Source organism: Hippocampus guttulatus, chromosome 3, assembly GCF_054856545.1.
Source record: "Hippocampus guttulatus isolate MCC_2025c chromosome 3, RoL_Hgut_1.0, whole genome shotgun sequence".
NCBI lineage: Eukaryota > Metazoa > Chordata > Actinopteri > Syngnathiformes > Syngnathidae > Hippocampus > Hippocampus guttulatus.
Window position 1 is genome coordinate 17,666,975 of NC_141263.1, and position 13,757 is coordinate 17,680,731.

Consider the following 13,757-nt stretch of genomic DNA (forward strand, 5'->3'; position numbering starts at 1 on the left):
CGATCTCGTGACTTCTGCGACTCAAATATTTGATTTGATCACAATAAGAAGGAGCCTGTTCATTTGCACCATTTTAAATAACTTAAATGATTCAGTATACTGTACATGTCAACAATTTTGATATGTTCACAGGTTTACAAAGTAGTACGTCGCGTTCAAATGTATTCAAGTATGAAATAACGGCAGGTAAACAGAGGTAATTTATGTCAGCTTTGTTAAAGATTAAAAAAAATACTTAAATTACTCATATAAATTATTTGACTAAAAACCCACAAGGATTCACCACCTGGAGCATAAATATAAAGCAGTGTTTGATCATTCGAGCAAATGAATATGGATTTCTGGTACTGTAAAGACATGCGAGTTGCTAGACCGTGACCGACGAGGTTTTGTTCAGTCGCTGCTGACGTCGATGTGATCACAGGAGCATCAGGGGTAAGGCTTTGTGTGCTGACGGAGGGAGCTGGATTATGTGAGGTTAGTTAAGGAGGCTACGGACAGCGGGTAGAGAACAGAACAGACAAGTTGCGAATGTTTCCGTTCAACTTGTTAGAGAAGGACAAGTCCTGCATGTTATGCATGCTGTGCATCAGCAAAGTTGTTTCCAAGTTTGAAATGAACAGTGGCCGAGTGTCAGACGCTCCCCCACCCATCCCTGATGGTGAAACATAATTGACAAGCACACTTGTCACTGGGAGTGATAATCATCTCCCGTGTGAATTCCCTACTAACAATCTGATGAATTATTTGATCAGGGACATCATCAAATCATTACCAATAAATTGTAAATGTGTATTTATGGCTCTTTCTCATACACAATTTTTAATTAATATGGGACCGTTGTGAGGATAAATGGCCTGGATAATGAACGAATGGATGATGGATGGGAACATTTTGATCTCAAGGACTTAGATGAGGGAACTGGAGTCACCAAAGTAACAAAAAAGTGAGCGCCAATATTGCAGAAATAAAAAAATACATAACATTTAACAAAAATCCTATACTTATCGGTATTGTTTTGGCCCATACAAAATACAATGTATGTGCCTCATAAATGTTCACGCTTTTGCGACGGCAGTAGCTTACCCATAAGTCATAAATTCCAGAGGGCCCATGATGAGATCTTCAGTACTGTTACAAATACCATTATTAACACGCTCAAGAATAAAATAATGACGAGTGTCTGGGCGCAAGCGCGCACGCTAACTCAGGCGGGCAAAACAACCAACCGAAAAGCAAACGAGATGTTCTCGGAGAGAAGGCAAAGGATATCATGTTCTCCTGCTCCAGATGACTGAGTAGTTTCTCCACGGGGCTGTATCGTCTGAGCGTGGACGCGGAACCCACCATGAGCAGTTTGTGTTTGGCTCTGGTGATGGCAACGTTCAAGCGGCGCCAGTCCTTCAGCAGCTCTCCTAGCTGGCAAGCAAGAAACAGGTCAGCTAGCAGGTGGCCTCCGCGCACGAGGGGCGTAACGATGAACGCGTACATTTTCTTCATCTGTTGTACTCCTGACGAAAGAGAGCACAATGACACTCTTGTCCCGTCCTTGGTATTTGTCCACCGTGTTCACCTCCACGCCGCTAAACGCAGACGAACGCAGCAGAGCCGAAACACTCTTCAGTTGTTGTCTGTATGGGGCGATGACGCCGATATCATTGGCCTTACAGCCGGCCTAAGAGGGAGAAATGCAACCCAGGTTTGGTTGAGCGACGCGTTCAGTGAGCCTTAGTGTCACGTGACATGCAGGCATACCTTTATCAACAGCGACAGAAGGAGGTGGATGATGGCCGCCTCGGTGTGATTGCTTACGCCTCCTTGTCCCATTGACTCCAAAGCCGGCACCTTCCAGGAGAGAGGCCATCTTTGAACATACTTGATGATCACTTGGTAGTTTCTGGTATGTGCAATATGCGCAGGCACACCGGGTGACATCTTGACTGGATGCGAGGCCTACTTCCTACATACCGCTGAGCAATCCAGGAAGCAAACGGCTTTGCTAGGTAACAAAGCGGCCTGTATCCACGCCAGATCCTGCTGGGGATGCGCGTCAGGGAGGAAAATGAGCTCTGACTGGACGGACGCCAGAGAGGGGAGGGAGAGGAGAGCCGACGCAGTCCTCTCCGAGCCGCACTCCAAGCGGCCGTCATACATCAGACAATTGCTCAGGGACATGATCTGCCTGGAAAGAGACGCAGTCAGGTGGACTGGTAGTTTGAAGAAGAACTTTGGTCGATGTCATATTTCATTTTCTGTGAAGACAACGCATCAAAGCGATGCCGACTTTGACCGAGTCCTTCAGGCGAGAGGTAAGATGTACCTGTTCATGCGGTACTGGACGTTGAGGTGGACCACAGCTTCACCGTGGCACTCGAGTCGCTTGAAAAGACTCTCATCCATCCCGAGTGACCTATTGAAAAATGAAAATATATAAACAACCGGTATCGCTGAAGAATAAATCGTGAAGGTTGTGAGACAAAGTGCACAATAAAAGTGGCGGTTGTTCTAAAAACGGCACCTCGCTTCCTGATGATGCACTATCGGGGGCAGCTGTTGGTGGTCGCCAACCAGGACAAACCGGTTGGCGTAGAACAGCGGGCCCAGGCAGATGGGCTGGCTGATCTGCGACGCTTCATCCACGATGCAGAAATCGAAGCGCCTTCTTGTGAAAATGGGATGCTTGATGCCCATGCAAGTTGTTCCTACGACCAGCTAAAAAGACAAAACAAAAATTACATCTTCAAAAGAGCTTAGAGCAGGTCCCCCCCAGTGTGAACCATAAAGGTCACCGATACTGGAAAGAAAAAAAAAATCAAAGTGTTCAACCTCTTTGTTATAAAGCTGTTCCAGTTGTGACAATGTGTGAACTCCATTTTTCCTGATGCTTTCCTCCGTGTATGGAAGGATACTTGAATGGACCTGTGGAGAGGAAAACTCTTCTCTTTCTGACTAACATTTTAATCAATGAATTGGACGTTTTGTACAAGTACAGCTACAGTGTCGCCCACCTTCTGCCCTTGGCCGAGACGCAGGAAGCCAACTTTGAAGCGCTTCAGCTTCAACAGGATGTTGTCGACAGCAGAGTGTGTGTAGCTGGTCAGCAAGACGCTGAAGCCACACGCGTGTAAGATGCGAACCTGCAAGCAAGAGAAGTCAAGCCATTGGCGAGGTATTCATCACTATTCTAAAGTGGGTTTGTAAGGTTACCAGTGTGCAGATGGTGGTGGTTTTGCCCGTGCCGGGCATGCCAACAATCAGTGTGTAATCTTTCGACAACAACACCTTCTTCATGGCCTGCTTCTGGGGCTTGTTGAGACCTGCAACATTCATGCATGGTTAAATCACATACAGTAAACTTGCTGTCCACTAGCGAGGGCATAATAATAACACAGAAGAAATGTGACGGAATTAAAAAAAAAAAAAAAAAAACTTGGAAGAGAGAGGGGAAACGCGCAACATGTCAAGCTTTTAAGTTGCTGCACAAAAAATGGTTTTCATCCATGTGAATTTTTCAGAATGTGGATAGATTGACACTCAAAGTTGGCAGGCAAAATGCTCATCCGGGGATCGAACTGTGGATGCTGAAGATGACACCGGCCGGACCTTAAGATGTAATGACTTAAAAAAAAAAAAAAAAAGTATTTGGATGTGGTCTTTTCTTATTTGTTGCATTGCAGAGGAATTGGATCAGGACTTGATATTGGCAGATATTTAAAATCAAGGGACTTGGATTTGATGTTTTTGGGGATCACCGGTGATCCGTAGAGAACACTAAGAAGTGGTGATTTATTTAATGTATTTTATCTCACCTTGCAAAACAAATATTTTATTTTGACCTCAACTCATGCTAACGTCTACTGACCAATGTTTAATCATCAGTACTAAATCATAAATACTGAAAGGCAGCAGCAGCACTAAAATGTTAAGTCTATAATGTTATGAAAGGAGTACAGCTATGAGGGGGAGGGGGAAAAAAACCCCAAAACAACCTTTGAGGATGTTTGCCACTGTGTCTTTGGCCTCTCTGGGTAGAACGTCACTGAGATTGGAAATAAACTCCGGCGAACGATGATCGACAACCAACTTCCTCAGACGATCGCTGCGCAAATTGAACACATTGCGACAGAGTTTCAGGAAACAAGTCGGAAGGACAGAATGTATGGATGGCAAAAGACGAAAATCTACCCGTCTTGACTGTTTTCCATCAGCTTGGAGAGGTTGGTGAGATGAGTGCTGAGGCCATTCACTCCTTCATCGACATCCAATCGAAACACTTCCCCACTGAGCTTTGACACATCCCTGCGACAGACAATAGACTCTGATTTGGCTGGGGACCATGCAAGAACGACATGTCGTGAAAGATACACAGGTCAAGTATGTGGATGCATTTTTAGATCTGACCTCACCTGTCTAATGTACAACTAATGGATGTCCTGCTTATATCACAGATGTAGCCTGTTGCCAGGGCGATAAAACGACCTCCCTGGTCGCTAAGGACAACGCGCTCCCCGCTGGCCAGGCCGCAACCGCTTAAATCATGCGTCTCGTTCGCTCGCTGGAAACGATGAAGGAAAACGCCTTCCAGGTGGACGCTCGTAGAGCCGAGCAGCTGCAGGTTCCCGATGCAACTTCCTTTCTTCTCGCTAGGAGGCAAGTTATCAGAGGTCACCCAAAACGCCTGTCATCATCAAATAATGGCCATCCAGCAGATGGTGCAGGATTTCTTTCTTTGGAAGAACTTTTTTTTAGACACAGAAGCGGTTGAATTTTGAAATGACTGTGGCTGATAATGTGCAAAGATATGACATTAATGCATTAAAATGATGGTCGTATTTAGTATTGTCTATTTATTTAATTTCCACACACAGGATGACTCATCCATTGAATCCATCCATCAGTACAACTACTAATAAGACCTTGGAGATTCCTGCTTGCTATCTATTGATGCTTGGTTCAGTGAAACTCCTCTACAACGAAACCTACATGGGTGAAAATACCCCCTAGTGTGAAAAAAGTCTTCATGCATTAACACCATTCCCACTTTCCTGCCCCCCATACAACGAAAAAAAAACCCCCGTTGCGTTATACGAAATCTTTTTCTCTGCTCTTGCCTCGCGACGAGATTCACGCCAACGAAATCTAATCCAACAACGACCTCTACTGCTTCGTTCGGAAATGGCAACAGCAATCACCACACTGGTTTACACATGCGCAGTAGTCCAAGAAGTCTTTGTTATTGTTAGTTTCAGACACAGCAAGGACGTTGCATGGCTAAAATTGCTACAAAACGGACCTTTGGATGTCAAGCAGCTAAGACAAGAAGAGCTCTGACGCTGGAAGAGAGGGTAAAAGTGATCGAAATGAAAGACGGGGGAAACAAAATAAAAGACATTATCCAGGAAATTGATGTAAGGGAAAGTGAATGCTGATCGTAAATTTCGCAATTTCTTTCCTTTTTTTTCTTTCTACACCGACTATATGAAGTGTCAAATAAGTGTATGCTCATACTTATGCACTATTGGAATAAAAATAAAGAGTACACATATGTTTGTGTGTGTGTTTACATCTGAGATCAAATTTGCTACAGTGAAAAAAACCCCGTCGTGAAAAATTTGGTTGTAGAGGAGTTTCACTGTAATGTGTTAATTCATTTGCGTTACACTTGCTCTTTAAAACACCGTCATTGGAAACTGGACTTAACAGGAGCCTTTGTTACCTTTCCTCAGGCGTCTGTAGCCATACACGTTTTCGGCCATTCCTGGCCTCCATGCTGGCGGCCTCGAGACTGCAGAGCAACAACCAGTGGGCGAAATAGTCCAAGTGTGTAGCGGCCAGGTGACCCGTCTCCAGTTGTATCAAGTCATCACTGATATCTGTGGATGGGCCTTCCAACACCCTGGCGAACGGGCGAAGGAAAAAATGAGGTCATCCACGATAAATGGAGAGGAACATGTTAGGATTTGAAAGAATGTACAGCCTTACCTTTCATACAGAGCACAGTTTCTCCTTTGAGGGCAATAATGGCAGGTGTTTTTGTCCGTCACCATATCAGGAAGTCTGGCCAGGCGACTTCCCCTCACGCCCTTCTGCACACGGTTGTGGACGTAATGAACCATGGTGTTCCTCAGTTTCAGCAATTCTATAAAGAATAAAAACATGGAAAGAATGGTTAAAAAAAAGAATTGGTTTTCAGACTTTTTTTTTTTTTTACTTGAATGCATTTGTCAGTCATGGTCAAGTGTTCAGAGTGCTTGCTGCCTGCCCTGTGGGGATCTCGGTTCAAGTCATTTACAGGCAGAGGAACATGAGCATTAAATGCCACTTTACTCAAGTGTGGACAAAGAACGAGAGGATGCGTGACCTACCGTGAACCTGCCACAATCTGCGTGCGGTTGCTGTGCGCCATGCTGTGACGCGCCAAGGACAATTTTCATGTACCGTTTATGCATGCAATCATGACCGTAGAGATGATTATCTCTCGCCGTCCCCTTCTTTCCATTTACTCAAGTCACAGGTATAATCTCCCCGAGAAAACCACCTGGTTCTCGGATCTTAATTCTGAAAAATGAGATGTACTGAGATCCAATACACCGGCAAGCTAACAAAAAATAACGATTTGAGGTGTATTTCTAATTGCCCGTCTCGTGTAACTTAACATGCAAATGATCCGAATCAGCTCTAAGTATGATGTAGTTTAATTCTGCGACACTGCGAACTACAAACATGAGAAATAAAAAATATTATTAAATGAACAGCCCTCTGAGAATATCCATTACTATTCTTACTTACCAGTTGGTATATTGAAACTAGCTAATGAGGTGTCCAGCTAAGAACACTGTATGGGTCAATATCACTATAGAGCATGGATGTCACTACACTGCGGCGAGGAGGGAACAAAAGTCCCGTTAGAAATCTGTGTTGCCTCAGTTAAGCCCCTCCAGCATTTTATTTGCCACACTATAATGTACAGGTATGCATAAATTATTTTCTCAGCTCCCGCCATGCATGCATCAATCAAGGCCCCCTTTAGCCCCAGGAGGAAAAAAAAAAAAAAAATCCCGGACCCATCCCAGCTTGGTGGAGGGTCACGTACCTCTGTGGTCCATGTGGCTGGACACAACAGGATGCAGGTTCCCGGTCTTCAGGTAAAGCAGGAAACCGGCTGCAGGATTGTACCTCTCCAATGTCATCAGAGTGTACAGAATCACCTTGACACAGACAAGACTCGACATGATCTTTTTTGAAACCCCTAAATACAATCCTGTATGCTATCGGTACGGAAGTACTGTCAAACCTGCTCTTCACACTTAGAAAAGTAAAAATTGAAAAGGTTTTCTTTCTCCCCTTTGGAGCTATGAGCTCTTGCAAGTCTCTCCCTGGGGATTTTGCGAGGTCAGATTTCAATAACTCACAATCTCTGTGTTCATCGTGGAAAAAGTTTCTAAGTAAGAATTCCTCGGAAACAGCAAAACAGTCTTCATTTTTTTTTGTTTTGATTGTAGAGGGCAGGCACAATGGAACGTCGTATACAAGGTCTTCCGACCAACACGGCAGCTGTTGTCACCCTTAAACGATCGCCACCACTGGCATTGCTGTTGCAAGAAGACGGGAACCTGCTTGCCGTCAACTCTGCCAACTACTGGTCTTTCTAATCGAATCCATAATATTGGTCACCCTTTCTTTTCATCAGCAACTGCGCCCCTATATGGCCAATTTCCAGATACACATCGTTCTTTCCTGCAACTATTACAGCACACAGTATTTTTCATTGCCAAATACTTTCGACCAACCTGACTACGATGTTCGATTGAGTTGGACTCCCTTCCGGTTTTCAGCTCCATGGGGATGGTCATCACTTCAGAGGATTTGTGACTGATGTTTCGGGTCCTTTGGATTCGAACTCGTGTCGTCAAGTCGATCTTCCCTTTGAGACCAAATCGCGGCGACCACACATTCTCTTCGATGTCGGCCAGCTCTGAAATGGTCGCGGTGGCGGAGTCCTGCGTCTTGCCTGCAATCCCGCCATTTCTTGGGCTGCAGTCCCAACCAAACAAAAAAAAAAAGAGACAAACTTAAAATGGGAATAAGACATTTACAAATAAATGCGCACCGAGAGAAAGCGTTTGTAAATCTGCAGTGTTGCAATGTTACATATTGAGACTGATGGCTTTTGATGTTGGTGAGGTAAGGTATTCCTTTGCCCAGAGCTCCAATGAGGGCAGGTAATCATACAGCTCCTTTTTCATCTCCTCCTGAGTGACACCCAAACTGTACCTACACACACACACACATACAAAATAAATCAACAGTGAGACTTTCCTCTTTCATCTCATTTTGCACTTCTGCTGTCTGAGGGATTAAAAAAAAGCAACAACTTACATGTCACCAAGATGCTGGGGACTGTGAAAAGCATCCTCGGCCATGTTCGACAAAGCACCCAGAGAGAAATCTTTAGCTGTGGCCGCTCTCTGAAAAACTTCGTGGATGATGGTGCCGTTCAGCATCTGTTTGGAGGCGCCGTCAAAACTCTACTTCCCCAAATAAAATAGCAGAGGACAAAAGACGGTGGAGGGCAAAGAATGAGATGCCGATTCGAAAAGTCATACTTGTGGACCACCAACTTAATTTGGCCTGTCATATATCTTTGATAGAGCCAACAAAACCTTGAAAAGACTACGATTCCCGTCTTCTTCTTAAACAATGTTCATTTGGATTTGATAATGATGTATGTTCATCTGAACAAATATCCGAAAGATGTCCTCAATTGTATTTCCATTCATGCCATTTCATAACAATAATTTCCGAAAATAAGCCATTCATTAATATGATGCTAAAATCAGGAATAATCCAAAGCAAGTGTGAAATAATATTAGATATGAATCATGCTGTGACTAAATTATATTTATATCTTCAAAATTACCCGTGTCCTTCCGATGTTGATATGGTGGCCTAGAATGTGAAAACCTAAATTGTGCGGTATTTGAAGATTTTGCTTCCAAAGTGAAATAACTTCTGACCTTAAACATTTCCCCGAGCACCGCCCGCCTCATACAGCGGATGGAGCTGGCAATGCTGGTGCCTGAAACAAGACTGTCGGGAAGTAAAACCAGCAGGCCTTGTTCTTGGTCCACCAGCCAGGATCCGGCATCAGCGTGGCCCTCAAGGTGGACCACATCACCGCGGCCAACGGGAGTCATCTCCCTGAAAATAGAATAAATTAAAAAAAAAAAAAATAATAATAATAATCACCATGTTGGAGGGATAAAGGAAACGTGAAAGTTCTTGAGCAGCAGAGGATGCCCTACCATCCGTCCTTCAGCAGACACGTCTCGGTGGGCTGCAGAGATCTGAAGTGTGTGATGGTCAGGATTTTTTGATTCGGCTTCTCCTCCACGTTTAAAACCCAGTAGCGGTTGTTTGGACCGCCACAGAGGATCACGTGATCTGGTAACTTACTGCAGAGAAAAATAAGATGACTGAAGGTCAGATGTAGTCTATATATACACCAAGGAGTGGATCAAATATTTCTTATAAATTTCACATTAAATATTTTATTCAATTAATATATTGTACATAAGTCTTACAATAAAATACTTGCCACCCGTCTGTTTTTAAAAAAAACATGGCCCTGAAGCACAAAGAATTTGACTACACCTGATCGAGATGGATACCTATTATTTAGTGCACTCCTTGAGAAATTGTAGGTGGTGTCACCTAATAACAATGGTTTATTTTTTTAAAGGGATGAGGGGGGAAGAAGTGGTCTATTTGAGGTGTGGTATTTAGTTATGTTGGCAATGAACGGCGACTTTTAGAGCAGAGGCCACTATTTGATGAAATATGGTGTGTGTGTATAAATTACACACACACACACACGCACGCACACAGTATCTTAAGAATATATCCTATCTTGTTTGATTTTAAATGAGGAGAGCATATCTTGTGATTAAGTTTGCATCTAATGGGCATCTGCGACTGGCCGTGAATGCCTGATGAGATACGTCAAAACATTTGCGATGACAGTCACAATGATGGAGTATTAAAAAATAATAATAATAAAATTATGAAACTTGATTACAGAGAGGAAAACCTGGCCAAGATTTCACAGCGCACATTTCAAGGGAACAAGGGCTGTCCGTAAGCAGAGCATTACCAGGGTTTCTCCTTGGGGAGGAGACATTCACTTGGCTCCATCTGCTCTGTGAACCAGCTCTCCTCCAGATCCCCTTGCACGGGAAATGCTGACGTGGTCACAGTTTCACCTTATTTAGCATAAAATAGAGTTATCTTATTGCGTGTAAAACTTGACCAACAACAATACTGTAATGTTGTTGCATCACAACAATTGTTGAAGTAGCAGGATGCACCTCTTGCTGGCTTCTCATTGGGTGGTTTCACTTTGTGCCGAACCACATCTGAAGATTCCGAGGCCGTTGGATCTTTCTCCACAAAGTCAACCTGTCCTTCCTCGACATGTGTCCGTTCCGCAGGTGTGTCGGCTTGCCCGTCAGGTGTGTGCACACAGACTGCCTCACTTTTGCTTTCTGTCGTCTTCTGCTCAATTATGGCTGTAAAAACCGTCTCGCCCCCATGTTTATGTTCTTTGTTGGGGCTGTGTTCCGATGCATTAGCAGTTCTTGGCCTCTTGGCATCACGGAGCTCTTCAGAAGGACTGACGAGCCTTTTGAACAAGCCAGAGCTCCCCCTTTCACTGTCTGACATTACACTCAGACCTTTGGAGCAGGGACTTTGACAGACAGGGGACAAGTGGACAGGTTTCCACACAGTCGCAGTTTCTTTCCTGGGCTCAGGGCTCAGGTCTTTGTGGCCTCTGGAGGGCGAAAGTAACATTTGACTACTTGGGGTCTCGGGAACCAGGACGAGGTCTGGAGAGGAGGGAAGAAAGTTCTCAATATCCCTGAGGACGCTCCTCTTTAACGGAGAGTACGCTTCGGTGGGGGGGACACCTCCATTTTGGATCTGGAGCACAGAGCTTTTTCCTGGTGACTTTGGGGGTAAAGCCTGAAAGCAGCAAATGGATTTTATTATTGTTAAAGACGCAAACCAATAAAAGTCTCTGCACTAATATGGAGAACACGGAGAAGGAAAGGCAAAACAATGAATCCAAAGCACACCACATCAAGTGCCAAGCATAATGGAGGCCGTGTATACATATGGTACATGTACAACTGCTAATAGAACTGGCTCACTGGTGTTTTTCAAAACTGTGACTTCGGACAGAACTAACAAGATGAACCGAGAGGCGTACAGGACTCACATCCAGCCAAATATGTGTCAACAGCAGAGATGCAAGTGGACTTGCCTGAAAATACAAATATATACAGTATATGATTTTAACTGACTTACCAGGTTTGTCGACCTTTCTAATGTAGTCGGACAAAAAAATAAATAAATAAATAAAAATCTCCGTTCAAGTCCTTTTCCTCAAGCCATGACCACTTGAACGAGTTCCTAACACTCACGTCTATTGCACGAATGTCAGCTTGCCTGTCTACCCATTTGAACTTTGTACTGGGGCCGCCGTACCTGGCCGATGACACATGAATTAGATTACACAAGGCGTTATTCAAAGACTCGATATTCAATGTTCAATCTGCCTTTTGTGTGCACACCCGCACCCTCTGTGGCTTCCGTTCTCACCGAAAATTCAAAATCTCCTAGATATGGCGAGGCCGTGAGGGGGAGGGGTGTTACTGTTACTAGTGTTAGTGCAGGGGTAGGGAACTCCGGTTCCTCGAGAGCCATATCCTGCCTGTTTTAGATCCCACCCTACTCCAATACACCTGATTCAAATCATCAGCTCATCAACGAGCCCTGTAGAGCAGGGGTGTCAAACTCAGGTACTGGAGGGCCGCTGTCCTGCATGTTTTCCAAGGCTCACTGTTGCAACACACCTGATTCAAATGAACAGGTTCAATATCAGGCTTCCGCAGAGCTTGCTGATGATCTGATCATTTGAATCAGGTGTGTAGCAACAAGGAGACTTTGAAAACATGCAGGACAGCGACCCTCCAGGACCGGAGTTTGACACTTGTGCTGTAGAGGTTTGAAACAATCATGAACAGTTGAATCAGGTGTGTTGGAGTAGGGAGGGATCTAAAACAGGCAGGATATGGCTCTCGAGGAACCGGAGCTCCCTACCCCTGTCTTAGTGCCTCAATATACGCTCGTGAAAGCAAAACAACGAAATCAAACGTGTGTTCGTTCAATGTTGTCAACTAATATCCGGATTAATTTTAGGGAATTTTTCCTCAATTTTCCGGAGGAATTTTCATGAATATTTGAAGGACTGTCATCGCTGCAACAGAAAGTGAACGAATGGATCGACAAATCATTTCAATCGAATAAGTACATTTCAACTAAATGTGCCAAGAGTATCGATCATTGTGGGCTTTATACAAAGCATCTTTCATAGAGGTGACACAAACATCGCAGGGAAAACAACAGCATCAAACTGTTACGGGAAAACGCAAATGAATAACAATCAAAATTATTTTAAACAATCAAAATTATTTTGTGCTGATGTTTCAGTACAAAAACAGCTTTATGCACCTTGTTTCCAGGGGTAAAGAAAGTAGAGATGTCTCTCTGTCCTCCTGGTGTCACCTGATAAAGAAAGACATTAAATGCTGTTTTAGAATAGGGATGGTTGTTTTCCATCACCTAGGCAGATTAAAGCAGACCACGCATAAATCTGAAGAGGGGCAGAAGCACCTGTTTTGACAAGCGAGTGACTCGTAACACGTTGCATTTCTTTTCAAAAACACGAATATAACGAAACTATTAGAAGTGTGAAATTGATATTGACAGCAGTAGCGTCATCTCACCTTGGGAATCTTCAGTTTGGTTCTGTTCATGTTGGCCAAAGTAGTCAAATGCGGTCTGGTTTCCTAGCGTGAACACAATCCGGGACAAACGACTACTGTATTTCCATGCTAAGTTAGCCGATACCGCTAACGTCCGATGGCTCCAGTCGGCGTTGGTGAACGTTGTACATTCACCGAGGACGCGCGCGATTCAACAAAAGGGAATCTTAGTGACGGGATTGAGTTTGTGTTATCTACTGTATATGTGACATCTTGAAGTTTGCTTCAGCGCGCCATACACTACGAGTTTGGCGCAACGGAAATGACATAATTTTATATTTCCGGTAACTATTTAAAAAAATAATACATAATGGGAGAAGTAAATCAAACATAAATATAACACTATACAGAATACATAAATAAAACATATAATAACAATACATAGTACGTGAAATATATAATTTAATATTTTGGGTTTTTTTAAATGTTACTGTGTTTATTTGTATTCTTTTCCTCCAAACTTTTTTCATATGGTAGTTTCCACATTTCTCAACCGAATCAAACCAAATATTTGAAAAATTTAGGACATGCAGGGAGCTATTTTCCACATTCTAAAAATCCGCAATTTTCCCACAATTCCACATTTTCAATAATAATAATAATAATAAATAATAATAATAGTAATCATAATGCAACAAATTAACAAGGTTTCATTTTATAAATGTTATGTCACTTTTTATAGGGCAGGGAACCATATTTGGAAGGTTAATTTAATCATGAACACCATAAGGCAGTAGAGGAATGTGATTTCTCACAAGCCAACAAAAACACAAATGAAAGAAGGGAGGGAGGGGTTGAGAGAGAGAGAGAGAGAGAGAATTGGATCTGACTAATTATGACAATTTGGAGCTCAAATTCTGTTAATTAACT

At 43.4% G+C, this 13,757-nt stretch overlaps 1 protein-coding gene across 2 annotated transcripts; it reads right to left on the reverse strand.

The window, feature by feature from the left end:
• Window positions 1-58: 58 nt before the first annotated feature.
• dna2 (DNA replication helicase/nuclease 2) lies at window positions 59-13,125 on the reverse strand. Of its 2 annotated transcripts, XM_086107153.1 has the most exons (25): window positions 12,849-13,125; window positions 12,574-12,627; window positions 10,368-11,022; window positions 10,154-10,262; window positions 9,306-9,455; window positions 9,018-9,201; window positions 8,380-8,528; window positions 8,152-8,274; window positions 7,791-8,034; window positions 7,094-7,208; window positions 5,983-6,139; window positions 5,717-5,896; window positions 4,407-4,643; window positions 4,186-4,299; window positions 3,990-4,099; window positions 3,208-3,317; window positions 3,009-3,137; window positions 2,827-2,919; window positions 2,519-2,712; window positions 2,321-2,410; window positions 1,969-2,182; window positions 1,756-1,845; window positions 1,490-1,675; window positions 1,270-1,419; window positions 59-469 (listed from the first exon to the last, which is right to left on the reverse strand). In XM_086107153.1, exons 1-25 carry the CDS (start codon window positions 12,876-12,878, stop codon window positions 419-421), a joined length of 3,918 nt encoding a protein of 1,305 aa, XP_085963279.1. In that variant the 5' UTR covers window positions 12,879-13,125; the 3' UTR covers window positions 59-418. The 2 variants fall into 2 exon arrangements, with proteins under 2 accessions (XP_085963279.1, XP_085963280.1); XM_086107154.1 differs by lacking the exons at window positions 12,574-12,627; window positions 12,849-13,125 and adding an exon at window positions 11,368-11,590.
• Between the last annotated feature and the right edge of the window lie 632 nt (window positions 13,126-13,757).